We start from the raw sequence: 22,038 nt of genomic DNA on the forward strand, positions 1-22,038 counted from the left end.
TCACATGTGATGGGGCCTTAGGCTGCTCCCATAGTAAGAAGTGACTGGGAAATAGGGATGCTTCCCTTTGTCTCCCAGCTCTCCTGCCAGGATCTGCATATACTGGTTTTCCTGGAGAAGCAGCATCTTTTCCTCTGACTCTGTGTGGTTTGTAAGCAGAGCACGTGCCCTCAGATGGCGAGGGGGGAATGATTTGATATGAGCAATTTTGATATGATGTTGGGTGATCTATTTCTTGGGAGAGGAGGAGAGGCTGGGAATTGGCTTGCTTGATAACAGTTGTGCTGGTTTTAAGACCCCATCAACAGTCTGGGCTCTTTTATAGTTTTCCCTATCGCTTCCAGGCATTTTTCCATTAAGATTAATGCAGTCGAGCACTATGCAACAAGCAGTTTATTGCAGCAATTTGCTAATTTTTCAGTTGCTGAAAACTGAAGAGGCCATGTGTGTCAAGGGGCTTCTATTTCCACCCTGGCTCTTGAGCATCTCCTCTAGATGCACGCTCCCCGCTTGTGCCAGTGCTGAAGAGGGGGCCGCTCCCATAGCAGAGAAGCAAATCTGATTTTAAAAACCTCTCTAGCCTGCTAACTGAGACTTTTGCACAATAAATATATAAACTAGTGGGTAGTGTAAAGTGGTGCCCTGCAGGCTAGGAGTCCCGGGTGTGTCCCCAGGTCTGTGAGAGCCAGGGCTTGGACATGAGGGGACCAAAGCCAGTGCCGTGTGGGTACCCCAGCCAGCACATTTCCATCATCACTGCTCCAGCAGACCATTTCCAGCCGAGTCGTGCTCTGTGCTCAGGAGAAGCCCTGAGCTGTTTTGTTTTTTTTTTTTTATTTTGCATGGCTGAGCATTAAAGGATATTTCCAGCACTTGTTTGCCAGGAAAATACAGCATTGAAGTCCCTTTGCTAATTAATTTTAATGGCAGGAGGAAGGGGAGGGAATTGCTTTCCCATCATGGCTGCTGTGAAGATGCTCTTGAAAAAGCAAAAAAAAAAAGTGCAGATGCTGCCAGGACAAGGAGATTGTTTAAGGATATTGTTCACTGTGAGGAAAATATTGCCACCAAGTAAAACAAACAAACTTCTCCCTTTTCTTTTGCAGGGTCGTCATGTTAAAACAGGCCAGCTTGCTGCTATTAAGGTTATGGACGTCACCGGGGTAATGTATCCTCCTCCTCCTGCATCCTTAAATTACAGATAAGAGGGGAAAGGGGACGGGGTGTGATAACATGTGGGGGTTAGTGGAAGGCTTGTGTTCTGGGAAGCAAATCCCCTTTGCCTTAATGTGAAATGTGCCATTAAGAGGTTTTGGTTTTAATAAACGCGTGAGAGCAAAATAAATCTGGAAGAGTTTTGGAGATTAAGTAATTTTGTGCTGAAACAAAGCAACATCCAGTTCCAGCAGTGGCTCCTTTGAATGCATTAATAAAGTCTGAAGAAAATTGTAGCAAAATGATCGTGTATTCATAATACATTTCAGTTTCTCCAAATCCATGTTTTTCTCTGAAAAGCTTTTATTCACCAAACTATGTGCAGGTATTGTTATGAATGACTTTACTAGGCAAGTTAAATTATTCCTGTGCCTCCTACTGATAAAGAGGAAAAAATACATCACCCTGGTCTCAGAAACATGGCTCTTTTGAAACTGGTATCAGACTAAGAGAACCAAGAATTTACAAGTTATTAAATGAATAACAGGCTTTAGGGAAAAAAAACATTTCACCATTTCCCAGTGACCACAAAAGAAAAAATAAGTGGAATTCCTGTGATCCCTAAAAACCTAAAGAGATGCATTTAGGAGGACAACATGAAAATGCTTCTTCTTGAATAAATTTTTTTAAGTGCAGTATTATACCTCCCAAAGTTCCTGCCTACATAAACAATGCCAGATTTGGGAGTGAGAATGTGTTTTGTTATGTTTTGTCTTTTTTTTTTTTTTTTTTTTTACTTGAATAACACATTTCAAAATTTAGGACTCGATCCCAGTCTACCCACCTTATTTTTTGAATTAATGTTTTTAATTAGCTTTCAGGAGCTCAGCGCATATAGAATTGACTTGCTGTGAAAGCAGTCAGCTGTCCTCAGGAGTATATTTTGAAATACCTTAGATGTTGTGGTGTGGTATTAATATCTAGAGGACCTTCAGCCAGGTTGTTTTTTTTGTGCTAACAGGTAAAATGATGCGTGGAAATAAGTCTGTAAATGTGAATGAGATTTGTTTCTGTTTACTTGCAATATCTACAAGTGCCGTTTATCTAGTTCTCCTGAGAAGCAGGCTCTAAGGGAATGGGCAGACCCACCAAACATAACTCCATGGCACAAATAGCAGTGAGATTCCCGTGGAGTGAAGTCTGAGGTTACAACAGGTGTAAGCTGAGAAATCAGAATATTACTTTGAGGCTAAATAGGGCCTTAAATTTGAGTCCACACTTAGTTCAGTGTTTTTAAAATATCATCACTTCCAAGCAAAGATATTGGAGAAAAGTACACCAAATTTGACCCTGCCCAATAACTAATATTTTCAGCCACATCTTTAGGTAGATGTCCCTGATCTAAACCTTTACCTTCCAAAGCAGAGTCTCTGAATGTCCAAGGTAGTAAATCAGATACTTGGTGTGGGATGTGTTGTTTGGATGTTTAATTATTTTCCCCTTAAGCTGCTGTTAGCCATATTAAAATATGTTAGCTATTCTTTTAATATATAATGCACGAACTTTTAAAGTCAGTCCTTGTACAAAAAAACCCCCCAACAAAACAAAAACAAAAACCCAAACCCCTAACTGAACTTCTGCTCTCTTCTACTTCTTCTACCCCACTGAATACCCCATGTGGTGGCTTCTCAGCCTTGGGTGACCCCAATATTGTGTGAATGGAGAAGTAGCTATCTAGCAGGCGGTAGCGGGATCAGCCGAGGTGCAGAGGTATCTCCATTTTTCCCTAGAGAGGTGTGGAGTGCGGGACAACTGAAGAGCTGGCTGGCGATACTCAAGGGAGCAGATGTGGTTTTGCACTGCCCGCTGCTCCTTGATCCCAGCACCACTGAGCATCCAGCTGCTTTTGTTGTTGCAAAGGGCTTCAGCAAAAAAAAATAATCTCTGGCGCCTGGTAAACTAAGTGTTATATTCCCTGGTTTCCCAGGCAAATGAAAACAAGCAAAGTTGTGTTGACTGCTTGAGGGAAAGAGGTGATAAAGGTCTTCCAGAATAGTCCCTGGGTTTTCCTCGTAACGTTTGGGCCTGTTCCTCATCCTCTTTGCTGCTTATACAAGCTCCCCTTAGCTACTTCTTTTATTTGTTCCTCCTGTCATCCTTTTCACTGTTCTTCCCTGAATTCTCTCTGGAAGACTGTAGTCATTGCATCACTTTCCATGGTAGTTTGGGAAGAAAGCCGTGTTTCTGCCCATGTTGTGTGACACCTGGTCAGGGAGCATCGCTCTTCAAGAAGAGCTGCTCCTGCAGCTTTGCTGTTTGCCAGGGTGTCTTGTCCTTTGGCCATTTGTAAAACTGAAGTCAGGATGAAGCAGGTGAGGGACACAAGTGTAATAAAGAAGCAACAGCCCTTCTGGTCCTTTTATAATAAAGCTCATCGACATCAAGGTGTGAACTGCTGCTCCACAGCCCGTGGAATTACAGGAGGCTGGAATTCAGTCAGCTTAAAATAAAACCAGAGCATGTTTGATGGTCGTGAAAGCAAAGAGGTAGGACATCAAAACAGACATTGGTGCAGTTCCCCTGCCTTGGCTGCTTCAGCTCTTGCTCCTTTGCAGACAGGACGGAGAGGGGTGTGACAGCCCCCGGGAATGGTGCTTGTCATCAGGACCAAGTTAATCTGGCAGAGGGTTTGCAGACAGGCAGCGTCTTCCTGCTCCCTGCATGGTGCTACCTTGCCACCAATAACACCTGGTGTCCCCAAATGTCTTGTGCTGCTTCCATGGTGGGCAGGAGCAGTGTGTCGGATGGCTGGGATGCACAGTGCAGGAGCACTTCTGCCATGCAGTGGTTTCTAGAAATCCATCTTCTTGGGCCTTTGATGGGTCTAGGAGGGTGTGCTGATGCATTACGGGGTAACGCAAGTATGGTTGAGCTTCAGAGCAATGCGAGACTGATGTAAATTATGATGTGAATTATAAAGGAATTAGTTTAAAAAGATGGAGGAATGCTAAACTGCTGAAAACATGTAATTTGGCTGTGATGCCAAAGCTTGGCACTGGTGCACCTCTGACTGGAGAGCATGTCTCCGTGCAAGGGCTCAGCTCCTGGCCAGACCTGACTTTGCTTGGCCAGCCTCTCCTGGTGGGTACTTATGGCTGCGGATACTCAGCTGCTCAGGAGCTTCCCGGGGCTCGCTCCCTGCTCCCGCCCGTGCTGCAGGGTTTGAAACAGCACACGAGGATGGGGGGGTCATTAACCCATGTGAGAGGACTGCTGCCCACCTTAAACTCTGACAACACCTTCAGGATCCTCTTCTGGAGGAGATGTTGTGATCTGGACTGTTAGGAGATGTCCTGATTTCCACACTGCCTGACAATCTCTCCAGTTCAGGGTTCAAAAATGCAACAGGGAGTGTGGCAAAGCATGTGTTTTCTCCTTAGCTTTTTGCTTAACAAGCCCAACACATTAGTCTCCAATCCAGACCTCAGGCTCCCAGGGCTCCGCTGCAGAAAGTGGCTGCAAAAAATGGTGCAAGGAAACTTGGGCAAGGTCGGTCAGAAGTGGGGTGCTCGGAAGTTCACCCACGTACAGAGAGAACTGTGAGCCTGTGAAGTGCAATCTCTTAGTGCCTCTGGTTTTGTTTTTCTTTTCTTTTTTGCCTCATCCCAGGATGAAGAGGAAGAGATCAAACAAGAAATTAATATGCTGAAGAAGTATTCTCACCACCGAAATATTGCTACATATTATGGTGCTTTTATTAAAAAGAACCCACCAGGAATGGACGATCAGCTCTGGGTAGGTTGCTTTCTTTTCTTTTAAATAACTGGGTTTTGACACAAATTATTTATTCCATGTTGTCCTTTTACCATGACCTGTATTGCACAAAAAGCCTAATTTTACATCCATCTTTTTCAAAGTCATGGCTTTGAAAAGGCTCTTTCTGCACCGCAAAATGCTTCTCCATTTTTGCCATAAAATCTTTGCAGACTGATGATAAAAACATTTTTATTCTGAATTGTTATTAACAACATCTTTGTTACAATATTTAGTTGCAAATGTTTCTGTCCTATGAAAATAAATGCATTTAAAAAAAAGGTTGGAGGGAGCCAGCAGCATTGCTGGGAAGATGGAGGCTGCGGGGGGGATGCTGGGTATGCATGATTCCTGCCAGCTCTCGGCATTGCTTCTCATGTTTAATGTTTCATGGAGCCAGTGCAGGCAAATAAAGAGGAGGGGGATGGCGAAGGGAGGGCAGGAAGGTCTGTGGCTGTTCAGCCATTTTGGTGAAGATGCCTCATGTTGCTGAAGGGCTGCAAGCTGCTTTGCCTCTTCATAAATCCTTGTCTGCCTCCTCCTGCTGCTTCTCTTGTCAGTGGCTTTTCAGTTATTAATTCAACATTCCCAGACCAGGGAGGATAGAGTTTAAATCTGCTGTCTGTCTCCAGAGACAGCCGGAGCATCAGAGTCCACCTCCCTGCTAGCAGCTGATGCTCACGAGGGCCGGACAGGGCAGCAGGCACCGCAGGCTGGGGCTCCGGGTGCTGCTGCAAGAGGGATGAAAATTAATTAAAGTTACTGTTCTGTATTCTGAGTTCGGCTGTGTTAATCTGAGTCTGTGGAGCAACAGCCTGCAGCACCCATGGGCATCTGACTGGCAGTTTGACACCCTGCTTTCATTAGGGCAGTGTTGAAAGGAAGGATAGCTTTGAGATACCTTAAATATAATGACCTGGATGTTGTCCTGTAGTCTAAATAACATGTATTTCCTCATAGTCTTGAAAATCCAGTCAGTTCTGGGTTATCCACAGGTGGTTTCCAAAGTTTTTCTGTGCCTGAACAAGATCGCTAGAGCCTAATTTTTCAGAGGTAACAAATATCCATGGTTCCTCTGCGAGGCCATGGATATGCTGAAGAGCAGCAGAATGCTCTTTCCTGTAGTGTCTATTTAATCTAGGCTTTATTTTAGCAAAAGGTTCAGTAGCTTCAGCTGTTTGCCCCTTGTCCACATGCCAGAGCATCCAGAGCATGGCTGTGGGAACCAGGGGGGTTTGGAGGACATTCTTCCATGTCACCTGGGACAAAAATGGAGCTGATGGGCTTCTGTGCTGCTTTGTTACCCGAGACTTTCTGGTACACTGAATTATTGGGCAGACTTGGGGGCTTGAACTCCAGGGGCTTTCCTTACTTGGGTGTTGGGGTTATTTTTGGTGGGAACTCTTAAAAAACATGTTCTTTGCAGCTGGCCTGGGATTCAGCGAGGAGAAAGCTGTCAAGCTGAGAAATGCCTTTTCATCCCATGAAATTCCATTTGGCTTTAGCTGGTTTATAATCTGTTTAAAAACAAAAAGTAAAATAGAAAACCAACCCACAACATTTTCCCTTGTGCTGCTGAAGTGCCTGGGGGGAAAAAAGCCCCACCAACTGTGTGCCAAAGCCCTCAACAGCGAGAGAAGCCCTTCCTGGAGCTGGGCTCTGCTCAGTGCCTTTACACAGCATCATCTGACCAGGGAAGAGGGTTTGTTTTTTCACTTTCCTCTAGTTCCAGTGCAAAGAACTCCTGGCATATACAAGTGTTAAAAAATAGTGTTTTTTAAATGATTTGCCCATTCAGAGCAGCCCAAACTTCCAAAAAGAAAAGCTCAGTAGAAAACTCCTTGGATTTGAGAAGCTCTTTCATCAGTCCTTGTCATCCTGAAACAGCAGTGGATGCTGTATGTGCTGTATCACCTCCAGATGCCCAAAGTCAGGAGGGGTTTTCCCTGTGGGTCACCCAGCTGGGCAAGGGGAGGTGGTGTTCATCACCCAGCTGTCCTGCTTCTCTCTTGCCCCCTGGGAAAGGCTAGACTAGATAATCTAAATTCCCTTTGAGACTGTTACTTGTCCTCTCAATTTTGGGGCCTTTCTCATGGGCTAGTGAAAATAAATTTTGCAAAAGCTGCTCTTCTTGTACTGAAGAGTGCTGTGGTGTGAGGTTTTTTTAAGTCCATGCCCAGTGCTGGTGCTGGTGGAGGTATTCACAGGAAAGCTCCCTGGCTGTGGAGGAGAGGTGTGCTGGTGTCGCTGTGTTAAATCGCTGTTGTTTCAGGATCTGATTGAATTAAGACTTGTGCGAACTCTATCAGTCTTGCTGCACAGATAAAGGCTTGTTTATTTTTCATTGGCCCTTTGTTGAAATAAAACGGTTTCTGATAATGCCCAAGTAATTCTTTTTATCGACATTCAGGAGGCTGATACGGAAATAAAAAACAGGGAGCTCTTTCAGTGGAGATTAAGATCTCTTGGAAACGCGGCAGGCTTCTGACATGAAGTATTGTCATCGTTTCTGCCGCGGTGATGAGCAGGTCTTTCGGTGCTGCTGCTCCATTCGATAGCAGCCACTTGCCCTGAAAGACGAGCTTACTGAACAACGGAGTTTTCCTGAAATTAAAGAGCTGCATGGAGGATAGTTTAGCAGATGACAATGGAGATGTGCATCACAAATCTGATACACTAGGAAAAAAAAAGAAGTAAAAGTCATAGGGACAACCCAGAACATTTAAAAAAAAATAAAATAAGAGGTAGACTTAGTTCTATGTTGAGTAAAGTGTTGCTTTCTGGGGGTGCTGTGGACCTTTGGGAGGGATTGTGCCTGTCTCTAACCAAGACAAGGGGGTCCTGGCTGGAGGACCCTGTGGTACAAGGGGGCAAAGAGAGGGTGGGCTACAGAAACTGGGGAAATGACCCAGGGGACAGTGAGGGCCCAGTTAATCAGTTAACTGCTGCTTCTTGGAATGAAACTCATTAAATTTCCCTTGCTCATCTCAGATCTATGGTATGAGTTACCAGGCTGCACATAATCCAGGGGGGTTGTTTTGAGATATTTTGGTGGGTTTTTTTTTTTTTTTTTGGAGATGGGAGATGGGGCATTCATTAGGCAGTGTGAACTTGATGGGGCAGGTGACCCCATCCCAAAGGCCACTCCCCCCCCCAGCACATCCCTCTCCCCTACGGCTGCTGGAGGCTACAGGCTCCCTGCTTCGTTCCCATACATTAACACACTGTGTACGTCCGCAGGGCGACAGGGGTGCCACTCAGCGGGATGTTTGTCATCTGCCCTTGCCATCCACAGCCCGCTGAAACCATGAGCGGAGAAGCCCTGCCATGCATGGGTGGCAGGCAGAGGGGGGGCTGCAGAGCAGGGAGGCTGGTGGCAGCCCAGGGCAGAACCCGCCCAGGGCAGAACCCACCCAGGGCAGAGCCCACCAGCCATGGTCCCCGAGGACCAGCAGCGCTGGCTGCTGATGGATGGCTGCCATGGCAACCCTGCCTGCGCCCGGAGCTGCATCTGGCATGAAAGGGGGAAAAAATCTCTAATAGGCAGGTTGCCAAATACCTGTTTGTGGCAAGCACAGTGGGGTGGCCCCCGGTGCGTCCTCTGCGGCGGGTAATCTAGGGCAATTTTAGGGAAGAAGGAATTAGGGTGATGTAGGACCACAGGCTAAGTCAGGATGGCACCACTGCAGCTGTGCAATGCTCAGGGCTGTCACCGCGTAGTTGCAATGTGATTTTTCACCATGTTGAGCTGTAGGGGTCCACTGAATTGCTGCAGGGTGGTATGAACAGTGGGGATCTGGAGAGATCTGTTTATAGGCACTGAAGAATTTTTTGGGGCAGTTGCTGATACCTCGTGTCACAGGAATTAAATCATTAAACATTTGAAAGAGAACAGTTTTTGGTTGGGCTGTAATTCTCTCTAGTCCCTCCAAGCTCTGCAGTCCCAGGGAGGTGAGGGGGGAGTGGGACTGCTCCTCCAGCCCCCAACAGAGAGCCTGGGGTTAGCAGAAGCTTTCTGCTGCTGTCTGGCTGAGTAAGCCAACGCTATTTCATTCTCACTCCTCTTCAAAACGATGTCAGTGCTGTAAACACTGCACAACTGTGAGCCCAGCTCCTTTCGCTGCCATCCCTAAGCCCAAAGCTTTCAGCCTGCTCAGGACCTGTGGCCGCCGCTGCCCACCAGCTCCCCAAGGGGCACGAATTGCTTGGCTGGCCTCAAAGTGCAAGGAGGTGCAGGCAGGGCGCAGCCAGGCAAGTCATTTATTTATGAACATGTGCGAGAGCAGTTTGATGCTGCCATTGAAGAGGGGAGAGCAGAGCAGCACTGGCCCCGCTGCTCCCACCCAGCCATCCTGCTCCTGCTCTAGCATCCACACAGGCAATTAAAACCTGTGCTTATATTCCTACAAATTATTTTGTATATATAAGTATTCTGTAGGAATTTTTATATATATATATATATATAAAAATATATATATAATACCAATTTGATGACTATTTCTGTTTCTGAAATGGCCATCAGCTTTTCTGCTGATCCACCACGTGATGTCTTGGCATTTTTTAATGTTCCATCACTGGCTCTAAGTGCCACGATGTGTGTGAGGGACCCTTTTGCAAGGGAGCCAGGCTGTGGGGTGGGATGGGAGGCTTGGGTGGCCTGGGTGAATGGGACTTCATTGCACCTGGATTCTGTTTACACACACAGTAGGAAGGATTTCCAGCAGTGTTTAGCCTGGGGGTGTTATGTGCTTGTCTTCTGTAACTTAAAAAAGAGAAGTCAAATTGTTCGTGGAGTGAGGAATCAGAACCCATTGCAGAATAAAGAATTTGAATTATTTTGGGGGCTTCCTCTGTACAATCTGGAGCAGTTCACCATCAGCTGGATTGGGTTTCTGTGCTGGAGATGCTCTAGTTTGAGTACTTCCAAGTAATGTACAGTGATGATGGGAGCAGAGCTCTTACTGGCCATTCCCAAACTGGGGAAAGTGATGGTTGATATGAAAGCTGCAAAGGCTCTTTAAACAAAAAATTCGTGAGACAGCAGGACACAGGAGATTTACAGCTGCTGCTTCTGAATTTGCCTTGTTTATGAAGTTTGCTGTCACTCTGATATGAAGAGGTAAGTAAATGCTAAATGAATTGTATTTAAAAATACTTCCTCAATAAATGGCCTTGCAAATTAAATTTCAGAAGATAATCTTACCTTTAGCCCGTCTTGATGATAATTTTAATTATGGTTAAAAAAATTCAATCTGCATTTCAAGTTTATTGTCTTACCCCATCATGACTTCATCTTTTAACAAGATTGGTAATGATGCAAGTGTGTGCAGGGCAAAGGACTCACCTAGAGGCATGGAACGTAAGAAAGTATCTTACTATAAGTGCCATTTGAAGCCTTTCCTGAGTATACTAAGCTCTGCCCTAAAATCGGCTGAAACTTTTGTTTCCTTTTCTTTTCTCCTGGAAGGCTGTTTGTTGGTTTCCAACCTAAATATACCCATAGGGTGCTGATATATGGATAGTATGCCTGTATCTACCTTGTTCTTCTCCTTCTCTGGTGCTTACCAGTCCATACTGTTGATAGTATACACTCATATCCCATAGCCATCCATCCCCTGGCTGGCTGAACAAGTCTTCAGGTCCTCTGAGAAGACCTCATTGTCTTCCTGTACCTGCTCCAGTGTGCATTTATTGTTCTTGGGCTCCATCACCCAGGAGGACACACAATGTTGTGGGTGAGGTCTCACCTGGCCTGTTGGTGTGACGCCTTAGTCATCATCTCTGCTTCCTCTCTTTGGAGGCTGCATTCTGTGAGTTGTAGTTGTGACTTCTGTAGCATCCTTCCATCTGAGGAGCAAAGGAAACTATAAAATCTAAGTGCCACAGCAGCCAGCTTTCCTCCCGTTCCATCCAGACCTTCTGGAAATGGCAGTTTATCACATCGAGCGTCCATCAGCTCTCCATTGCGGACAGAGATGCTCGGGCAGCCTTGTCATCTTTCTGCTGCTTGTTTTCTTGGAGAACTCATGGCAGAGATTTTGGGAAGAGCCTTGCTGTTAGCAACACGTGCACACTGCTGAGCCCCCTTGGCCCCTGCTCAACTGGGCCTGGAGCCTGCTGGTACTGCCAGAGATCTGCTGGGGCTGGATATTTTCCTATGGATGTTACGGGACTGTGCAGCTCTTTAAAAGCTGAGTTGGAAACACTCCCTCTGGGAGTTTCTCTTTCCCTCTCTTTGTTTTTTTTCCTTAATCTCCAGGAGATTTCACAATTACAGATTTGGGATACATCAGCAGGTGGCTGTATTATTCACCAGCTGGTGCAAAATTAATCTTTGCTCTGTGGAAATCGAGGGCAGAGTAGAGGACCAAGTGAACTGCCAGCTTCGTAAAGATAATCTGGCAAATTAATGGATGCACTGTGTACTTTTAATGGGATTTCTTACATCTTCTTTTAAGCATTGTGATTGCCATACATAGCAGCATGCCCTTCCTCTTCCTCCTGCTCCAAACCCTGGTTGAGAGCCTGCGGATGAATTCCCATGGAAGGGGACTGGGAAGGGCAGCCTCTTGGGTTGGAAAGTGTTTGTGGCTGTCTCAGCTATCCAGGGTTTTCCTTTCCAAGCTTGCTGCCATGGTATCCCAAATGTTCATTTAATCGGAAACACATGCAGGCACTGATATTCCCCACATGTCAATTATTCAAAGGGAAGAAAGCGAGGAAAAGCGACTTTGAAACCAGTTGTTCCATGATTCCCCATTTGGTGAGCAATGAGTAACCCATGACTTAGGCCAGGTCCCAGTGACCCAGCTGGATTGCTGGTGTGCCGGGGTGGAAGAGCTGCAAGCGCTGCAGCAGTGTTCCTTACCTTTGCGCAGGGCAGGCTTTCACTAGCCACGCATTTATTTCTTGAAGCCAGTTTCCTGACGTAAGAGGGATGTACAAAGAATTTTTCAGCTGTCCATTTAGGAAGAGAAGAGAAACTTAATATCAAAACTAAAGATAGGAGCATGGTCAAAGCCAACTAAGGTATAGTCTGCCCAAGTATTTTATTTAACCTGAAGGTTTGTAGCAGTACTATGTCTGGATTTTATGATCGTTTATTTATGATAGTTTTTTAAATCACTGCATTTGAGCAATTGGTTAGCAGTAACCCTTTTGCAGTTTCTCTCTCTCCTCCTCTTGGCCTATGCTTTTAATAAAGTGATGTCACTTGCTTGGAGAACATTAAATGCCATGTAAGCTTCATGTGATAAGAAACTTTAAGCATGCACATTGAAGAATCTGGCAAGGCACAACTTGTAAGAGAATGTCTTTTAGTAAAAGACTGATCTAACTGGAAAACATGGTTTCACATCTGAGAGAAACACTTGCACAGTCTTGGAGGAGGCTTGTTGCGTACACAGGCTGTGCTGGCTTTCTGGAGCACACTGATGGCTCCTGTATGCCGTGGGGATCCGTGATGCCCCCGGGAGACAGACACACATCCCGTGCTATTTTTATAAGGTTTGTTTCACAGTTGCTCAATGACAAGATTAAGTTAGATCACTGTACTTCTATATTTGATATTATGAAACTTTGGAAGTGGTACAAGTGGTGGTGCCCAGTCTCATTTGAGCCAACCTGAGCAGCAGGACACCAGCTTTCTCCCAGAGGGCCTGAAGCTGCATGGCAAGCTTCCCCTCAAGGAAGGTTTCCTGCTCAAAAAGATGATCAAAACCAAAGATCTTCTGGTTAAAAAAAAGTATAAATAAATAAAATTGAAAGGTATACCTGTTTTCTAAGTTTGTAGGAAGCTTTCAAACTTCTGTCTTGTTGCATTCACATTTTCAGAGTTGAAGAACTTAGGTGCAAGAGCTAGAGTTTTGCTTGTATTGCTGTTCATACTAAACGTTGATCATAAGTATAAAGTAGGGTATGTAGCAGCAGGCTCTGAGATTTCAAGGTTTCTGATTTCCTCTGATGATTTTCAGCACTGGGCTGATTCCTGTTTCTTGTTCCCAACCTTCTGGAGAGCAACAAGCCTTTCAAGCCTTCAAGGCTTCTATTGTTTCATTTTTATAACAAAACCTACATGGATTACAAGCTGACAGGTTCAAGATTATGTCCTGGTGGCTCTGCGTAGCACTGCGGTTGGCCCCACAGCTGCGTTGCCAGCGTCAGGGTCCTAACCTGGGGTCGGGCAGCCCAGAGGATGCTGTCGGTATTGTTGCAGTAATTGCATTTTTGTTCCATTTGGCAGCTGGTGATGGAGTTCTGCGGCGCGGGCTCTGTCACAGACCTCATCAAGAACACGAAGGGGAACACCTTGAAGGAGGAGTGGATCGCATACATCTGCAGAGAGATTTTACGGGTACGTGTTCAGAGGGAGCTGAATGTCAGGGGTTGCTGGAGCGTGGCACTTGGTGCTTGGGGGGACACGGAAAGCCTTTGGCTCTGCAGGCTTTGTGGCTGCCACGCTGCCATGGGCTGGAGCCTCTTTGGTGCCGGTAGGCGTGAATGATTCATGTGCTTGTATGATGCATAATAAATAAGCCCTGTTTAATGCCCTTTAGCTCTGTTAGTTCCCTGACTGTTAACCCTCTTTTCTCTTCAACAAAAATATAATTTCGTTTAGTATTAATAGGGCAAAGATTTATTTACATAGAATTACATTTTCAGTTAACAGAAAGGTGAGGACTAACAAAGTCTGTGGAAAGAATCTTCATGATTAAAAATCACCCTCTGTTTTATTAAATCCACATGTCTCTGGCTTTAATGAGGATGCTGCAGCTTTTATACCCACAAGATAAACGTTTGACTGGAATGTCTTAAAATGGGCTATTCCAGAATTTCATGTACTGGGAGATGGCAGCTTCAATAAAGACTTGCTTGCATTCTGCACAACTGAGGTCAGATGATGTGATCATAATGGTTGCCCAACATAAAATTTATTGCTTCATGAACCAAGATTTTGTTCAAGAGAAAACAGAAATATTGGACTTGTGAAGGAAACCTGTAGAAGAGCCATTCAAATGATAGGACAAGAGGAAACAGCCTCAAGTCGTGCCGGGGAAGGTTTAGATTGGATATTAGGAAAAATTTCTTCACTGAAAGGGTTATCAAGCGTTGGAACGGGCTGCCCGGGGAAATAGTTGAGTCACTGTCCCTGGGGGTATTTAAAAGATGTGTAGATGTGGTGCTTCGGGACATGGTTTAGTGGTAGACTTGGCAGTGTTAGGTTAATGGTTGGACTCGATGATCTTAAAGGTCTTTTCCAACCTAAGTGCTTCTGTGATTCTATGAAAGAAAACGAGGCAAAATAACTCTGAAAGGAAGCGTCTGACACGGCTGCTGAGGCTGCCACTGGTGTGCGGAGGTGACACAGCACTTCTCTGCTGACCCTGAATGCCACTGTCTGCACCGACATGATGTGCAGAAGATGCTGGCGCTGTAGCTAATCAGTTGTTGTACGGACACTGCTTTCAGTGCCAGGAAACCACAGTTACATGGGCTTATTTTAAATGTATGAGCTCTGTGTATTCTTAAAATACTCCCTGGCAGTGAGTCAGAACGCAGCAACAGAGTCATGTCCCAGGGCCACCATCAAGTGTCATCCATCGCTCATGTTTTGGCCGCACGTTGGGGCAGTTGGTTGATGACCTCCGTAGGGTTTCAGGTGATGAAAGACTTCCACCTTTGTGCTGCAGAAGGTGGCTCAGTCTTTGTTCAGATGTTGACAGTCAGTTGTAATTCCTAACACAAGGCTTGATCCCACATTGTTAAAGAATTTATTGAAATTCAGTGAAATTTTTGCTTTGCCTCCAATGCACCAAGGTGCCTCTAACCAGGTATAACAGGCTATAAAAGGCTCCCATACAGATATAATCTATTCCATGGTGTTGTCCCAAGGTAACAAGTGTAAAATGACTAATAACTACCAGTAGTGATAGCAGAAATTTTTTTTCTTTCTCAAATATGAATGTTTAATGTGAAATGTAAACCTAATGCAAAATTAGTTTTTGAAGTAATCTGTATTTTTCGTAAGCTGGCAATATAGGTGGATATTACTTTGAAACTGAAATAATAAATGAATGAAATAAAAACGTAGGTTGCAAAAGGAAAATAATGAGCTAATAAAAAAAGCTCACAGAAAACAGAAAAGCTAGTTTACCTTTAGCCTTTGAGACAGGCTTTTAATTTGAGCTATATGTCTATTAGGGTTATGTGCAAGTGATAACATTTGTATTTGCATGGTAGTTTTTTTAATACAAACTTTTCAGTCTATTGAAGTCCAGTTTATTGGACCGATATAACAAGAGAATTGTTTTCTTCAGTTTCTGGAGGGTGGAAATACAGAAAGGAGAGAAAACCATTCTATTATTTCTGCCACAGAAATGGCTCCCTCAGGCAAGGGAGCACACGGGGGGAAATATGGCTAGAGCTACGGAGGAATTTGGATTAATATGGGTTCCTGCAGAAACTGAAAGGTTGATTTTAATCCCTATAGAATTGATGGTTCTCCTGCAATGGAGAGCACCCACTGCGGCACATATAGCCCATCGGTGGGCGTCTCGCTTGCTGGGCATGTCCTCCCAGCGTGTGACATAGGACAGTTTTTTGAACACATGATAAACAAAAGCATTCGCAAGTGCTTAACTCCAACTGTGAATCTTTCATTTTTGGAGCATAATTGGTTGAGGAGGAATGTCAGAAAATAACATGCTTTGAACTTGGATTCCTCTAACCTTTCTCTGAATTCTCTAGGGCTTGAGTCATCTACACCAGCACAAAGTAATTCATCGAGACATCAAGGGACAGAATGTATTACTGACGGAAAATGCAGAAGTTAAACTAGGTAAGAGAGGGTTAGAGCTCTTGGAAACTTCAAGTGGACTGGCTGGAGAGAAGCAGCAAAACCAACTTGTAAATGACTTGGAGAAAGGGGATGGATACTAAGAGCCACTCTGTTTTTTCATGTGCCAGCCTCAATAACATGACCTTGGGTGCTGACCAAGTGCTGTGCGCTGAACTGCTGGTGTTTGATAGCCAAGTTCTGCATGCAAAGGTGTACTTGCAGTGGTGTTTCTGTTCAGACAGGTAGTTTGGGCAGCTCTGCCATCAAGCAATTCAGACCATTTTTTTGTGCCCCAGATTGAAAATTGCCCTGTGTGCATCACCAGACATTATCAAAGGCTGTTCCCCCACAGCTTCACAGTAGCGTCCTACAGGCTCAGAATCCATTCAGTTTACTGTGACATAATCCAGACTTGTTTTCCAAGCTAACCTGTTGGAGAGAGCAGGAACTACTCTAAATTTCATATACGGTGTTAGTCACCCTGGAGAAGACCAGGCATTCATGTGATGATCATATGGAAGACAGTGGATCAGCACAAATGATGTGCTGCTGATATCCTTAGTTGTCCAGCACCAATGTCAAGGCTGTCTTTGCACGTCTTAATTGATGCTAGTGATGAAAGATCCCTTACACTGGTAAAGTGAGGTGCAAGCCTTGTTTTCCCATGTCTCACCTCTCTTTACAGCAGAATAAAACCCAATCTTAGCAGATGGCACCACCATCTCATTTGGCTTTATGCTGGTGAAGATTCCCCTCCAAGGGGAAATTCTCGAGGGCAAATCTCCAACACTGTGTTGCGCAAAGTGAACTTAGTGGACCATAGAGTATTCTCTCATTGATTTGATTTCATCAGGTTTTGCTTCATTTTGCAGCTCTCTGCTTGACATTTCCCTATGGGCCTTTGTCCTTGGCCCTCAGTTCCTTAAGTCTTTTACATTTCTGCCATTTCCAGCAAGTATTTAGGCAGAAAAATGAGGTTTCTACCAATATTTGGCAGGCTCTAATTCAAATGAGAAAGCATAGAACACAGGCTGCTGCTTATTCATGTTGCTAACCCTGTTTCTCATTAGTATGAGGAGCTGTGATTTCTTTTCATTGCCTCCTGGCAAGGAGGAAAAGGCACAGAGTTTCATACAAAACCTGGACATCAGATGATCAGGTTTGTCCTTGATTTACCTCTGTTGATCCCAGCAGAGCTCAAACAGGAACATCTGTGGCCGCATCTTTCTTTCCTGACCATGCAGAGGAGTTGGTCTGAATCAACTCAACATTTTACATTCAACAGAAGAGTGTTGCTCAGGTTTGTCTCCATCCTTACGATGCCCTGTTGTCTCTCTGATCCACAGTGGATTTTGGTGTCAGCGCTCAGCTGGACAGAACGGTGGGGAGGAGAAACACCTTCATTGGAACGCCTTACTGGATGGCCCCTGAGGTCATTGCCTGCGATGAAAATCCCGATGCCACTTATGACTTCAAGGTACCTGAATGAGAATCTTCCTACTCTTTTATACGTCATTACAGATGTAATCTTTGCAAAGTCTAGCACGTTTACTAATAAGGCAGAAAAGAAATAAAATCAGCGCTTATTGGTGCTTGCAATGAGAGTTGTGATCATCTGAAGAAGGTGCTTGGTATGATCTCAGATTTTACGCCCCGGTATGATGAATTTGAGCACTCAGGATTTTAGTATATTCTTGCAGCTTTGGAAAACATGTTGACAAGCAGCATAGTCTGCTTTCTGGCTGTTAGATTTTGAGATGCCAGTTCAGGTCCAACAGGAATCTTTGTTGTGCTGTTCATGTATCCAAATTTACTGTGAAGAAGTCTTTCCCCATGCTGAGAAAGGTGTCAGACTGAGGCTTCCTACCTGCTAACCTGTTTTTCAGTGCTGCACGTTTAAATACTATGGTCAAACATGTCGTATTTGCTCTATTTTCTCTGGAGAGAAGTCAGGTCAGGTTTAGAAAGGGCAAAATCACATCTTCTGGCCTGCAGGCTGGTATTCGCAGGGAGATCTGAAGGCTGCCACACAATCAGACATTTAGGGGGCTGACCTACTTTTCACATGTCTCTCTAGCCTGTTTGAAGTTTATTTTTGGATCGGTGGCAGCACAACATTGCTGCTGAGTTATAATGTGGCACAGAGCCCCGTGCCACACAGCAGGGCTGCAGGAAGGTTATGAGTCCCACCTGCCCATTCAAGCTACAACAAGGTCTGATGTTTAAAGCAGGCAGAGCTTAATATATTTTATCCTGTTTCTGCCTTGCTGCAAATTTCTGGACCCGTGTCTGTAGAAATGTCCCTTGGTTTTTTTGTTCCTTGGGGTTTTTTTGAAGCATCCAGAACTTGAATTTCTAGCTCCAAATCCCCTAAGGTCCACTGAACATGTCCAGAGAGGTGAGAAAGACACTGGCACATGAGCTTTGTGGGGAGAAGCTCAGACATATATAAAGCACATTGTACCTCTGCTCCTGTGGGTGCTGAGAGGTCACTTTACAAGGTAGTGTTTAAAAAGAACACCCTCTGGTGTGGAGCCAGGTAGCTGCATTCTAACAGTAGGACACTACAATGTAATAGTGCAGCAGCCCACCATTGTGGTGTGATTTGGGGTGCAGTTACCAATCACTCAAAAGAAATTTCTGAGAGGTTAAGGATTTTAAAGTAACCAAGCGATGCTTTGGTATTACAGCTATTTAAGTGCATCAGACAACTTTTGAACTGATGATTTTCCAGAGAGCAGCTCTCCAGTCTGAGTTCAGACTCCAGGTTACATAAATCATTAATGATAAGGACATGTAGAAATAGTTTAATCTGCAATTACTTAATACTCTTTGATTAACCAATTACAACAGGCGTTTCCTCAACTCTGCTGATGGCAGTGCTTCATGGCAGGGCTGCAGCCTGTGCTAGCTGCTCTCACCACTTTTCCACTGACAGCCGCCTGGTGCAACGCTCTAATTAATCACAGCTTTTTATTATTTTTTTTTTTTTTAAAAAAAGGACTGATATCTTCATAGACTACTTTCTACTCTCAGAAGTCCCTGAGGTTTTTCCTCTTTCCAGAATAACTAGGGCACTTAATATGCTGTTGACTGATGCACAAGCGCCGGGACCAGAATCCCTCTATTGTCCCCAAGGACCAAATGCTCATAACAAGCCGAGCGCTTGTGTCTCTCAAGTTGGCATTGACCATTTTCCCTTGGCTGGGGGTATGAAACAAAAGGCTGATTGCTGCCGACACGCTCACTGCAGGGTGTTTTTGGAGCTCATGTTGATGTGGGAGCCACTGGACATTAGTCTGTACCCCAGATCACATCCCTGCACCTGATGCTTTTGCTTTGAAGTGGGGGGGGAAATGTAAATTACAGGTTTTTTTTCAAAAGGGTTGCAAATCAGATCCTCTCAGGTTTAGCCTTAAAATAGTGAATAAGAAAGAAGAGATTTATAGGGTGAAAAAAGGAATCCTTGCAGGCTTAATCTGTTGGACAAAAAGCCTCTGATCTCACTGTTTTCTTAGCCAGAAAGAGATGCCTGTGTAATCTATGGAAGGAGGCAGTAAATACCTCCTCACAAAAATAAACCACTTTAAAAAAGAACAAATAGAAACCCCACATTGTTGAGGTTATTTGTTGGTTTTTCCCCCAGCCAGTCTTTCTTTTTTCTTTTGAACTATCTTGTCAATAAGCTTAGATTAGAAAGAGGCGGGGGGGAAAGGAAGCTTGCTTCCCTTCCTAAGTCAAGGCAATGCAAACATACTAGCACAGCATCTTTTTGCTGGGTGGACTGAAAAGCGTTTCAGACTCAAAAATAAAAACCCGACAAAAAAAAAGCCCAAACCCTGAATTCCAATTCATTATAAAATGTGTGCTTCCCGCTGAGTTTTCTGCTTTCTCTGGGAGACTTGGAGAAGTGATAATCCCTTTCTATATTGCTCCAGCTTTAAGATCACTTGGCATCTTGCATATAATACTGGGCACCTCGATATGGAAAGACACACTAGGAATTTGGAAGGAGTTCAGCAACAACCCAAAGGGAAGGGGTGATGTGTGCTGAATCATGTGGAAAGACTGCGATAATTAAGTATGCAGCAGAAATCCCAGCTGACCAGAAACAAAGAATGGATGAGACTGTCCTGTGAAAGGGCTGGAAATAAGATTTGAGAGAGAATTCTTAAGCAGGTACAAAGATGTGTAGCAAAGACAGCATTTGTTAGGGGAGAACTTGAGTTAAAAATGAGGAAAAGTCCTCGAAATTGAAAATCCAAATTGTCTTTCCTGGATGGTGTGTGTGAGAAGGTGCTTGTCCCAAGAGGCGCTCTCTAGGTGTGGCTGAGCTTTTGGAGCTCTGCACTGGGAAAAACAACCTTTCTGGGATTTACTCGCTAAATTGCTGGTTCAGAGGCTTGAGGCAGTTTGGAAAGGGCAGCTCTTGAAATGGAGAGGTGAAAACTGAAGTGGGACTGAAGGGACATGGCAGAGAGCAGGGCGAAGGGAGAGCAAGACGTGAGAGCTGGAGGTGCAGGAGGAAGGGTGGAAGGCAGAGTCTGTCCCACCTGTTCTGAGATGTACCTGTTTACAGCGTTTACTGGTTTTGATGTGCTAACTGGAGTTTAGCTGGTCTCCAGCAAACATCAGCTGCAGCTACATAGCATCAGGCTTGTTCTGGTCCCCTGTGCACCTGCAGCTTCTGCTCTTGCTGTTGCTCCCATCTCAGACAGGTGTCTCTACCCCCCTGGAGATGTGTCAGAGGCTGCGCTTGAGGTGAAGGCACCAAAATGAGTCTGGGTCCTGTTCCCAATGCAGCGGGTGCTGGCTTGTGAATCATCAGCAGCCCTATACACAGTGTCCAAAATAATGAATTAGCCACCTTCTGCCAAAAAAACCAAATTGCGGCAGTGCCGTGAGGGAAGGTGCTCATTTTCTTTCATCAGGCACGTACTGTCTGTGCCTCTGCGGCTGCAGGAGAGCCGAGCCATCCTTTGGGGCTCGTTACCAGATCTAGAGGTGCAGCCGCAGCTCATGAGTGATGGTGGGGTGGGGTGGGGAGGAGGCGCTGGAGGGGAGCTCACTGGCAGGAAGCCGGGGATACAAATGTCCCTGTTCGCGAGGGAGAAAATGGAAGGAAGAGTGATACAAGCATGAAATCAAAGTTTTCCAAACAAGAGCATTCTCTGTGCTCTGATCATTCAGGTGACTCAACCCACCATGTTTGCTGAGCAGGGCTTGGGAACAGGGTAAATAAAAGTGTCCATTTCTCCTTCCACTGGCAAAACGCCACTTTTTCAGGCTTCCATTTAATGATCAGTCCATGATACAGGAGCCTCCTGAGGTATCTCAAGGTACTTGATGTTTTTAATCTATTCCAGACAGCCTGTTTTCTGTGGAGGTGTATCAAATCCAAGGATATATATCATCCAGCTTTAAGCAGGGAGCCGACAGCCAGGTTTGCTGCTTACCCCAACCGTGAACCAGGGAGTAGTTTGTCACTGGCTCATTCAGGAGCTGAGGGTTCGTTCATTAGTGCACAGGGCTCTTTAAGATGCCCCCACCAGGGGACCTTCAGGTCATCAGCATCTCCCCAGACAGTGTCCTCACCACAGCTGCTGGGAGCCAGTGCCTCAGCAGGGTGGCCATATCCCATACCAAAAATGCCATGAAGGTTTTGAAATAAATCTTGGGATAAACAGCGGGGTTGGGAGCCTCTTCTAAAGCTTCAACACATGGCAGAAGGATGAGACAAGCTCCCAAGGTGTGGGTCAGGGGACTTGCAGGGGCCACAGAGACACAGCTCACAGGGCTGAGCACCCTGGGCTGGGGAGAGCCACGCTTACTCCTTTGCCTAGTGCCCACTGCTGTGACGATGCTCCCCTGCATCATGTATGTCCCTCTGCTTTCTTTTACAGAGTGACTTGTGGTCTTTGGGGATAACAGCCATTGAGATGGCGGAAGGCGCTCCCCGTAAGTAGATGCATTGCTCTGCTTTAAGTTAACCTTGGGTTGTAATGTGCTGGGCCTTGCTAAGCACCAGCCAGCGGTCAGTTCTGTGCAAGAAGCACCATGCAAAGGTTTTGCCAAGCAACCTGTGCTCACTGAGATGGAGCTCACAGGGTCCATGGGGACAAAACTGCCAGGGCAGCATGGCCCAGAGGACAGGATGGGCAGTGAGCAAAGATGCACAACCCTGTATGACTCCAGATAAGTCACTTGAGCACTCTGGGACTCCATTTCCTCCA

At 45.2% G+C, this 22,038-nt stretch overlaps 1 protein-coding gene across 6 annotated transcripts in view; it reads left to right on the forward strand.

The window, feature by feature from the left end:
* The window catches only part of TNIK (TRAF2 and NCK interacting kinase), a 163,865-nt gene that overhangs the window by 85,807 nt on the left and 56,020 nt on the right, over positions 1-22,038 (forward strand). For all 6 annotated transcript variants that reach the window (XM_074834267.1, XM_074834272.1, XM_074834268.1 and 3 more), the window contains exons 3-8: positions 1,107-1,163; positions 4,825-4,950; positions 13,211-13,321; positions 15,715-15,805; positions 17,152-17,282; positions 21,709-21,763. In XM_074834267.1, coding sequence (XP_074690368.1) covers positions 1,107-1,163; positions 4,825-4,950; positions 13,211-13,321; positions 15,715-15,805; positions 17,152-17,282; positions 21,709-21,763 — 571 coding nt within the window. The remainder of the gene's footprint in view (positions 1-1,106; positions 1,164-4,824; positions 4,951-13,210; positions 13,322-15,714; positions 15,806-17,151; positions 17,283-21,708; positions 21,764-22,038) is intronic.

This window comes from Strix aluco, chromosome 9, assembly GCF_031877795.1.
Source record: "Strix aluco isolate bStrAlu1 chromosome 9, bStrAlu1.hap1, whole genome shotgun sequence".
NCBI classification, from domain to species: domain Eukaryota; kingdom Metazoa; phylum Chordata; class Aves; order Strigiformes; family Strigidae; genus Strix; species Strix aluco.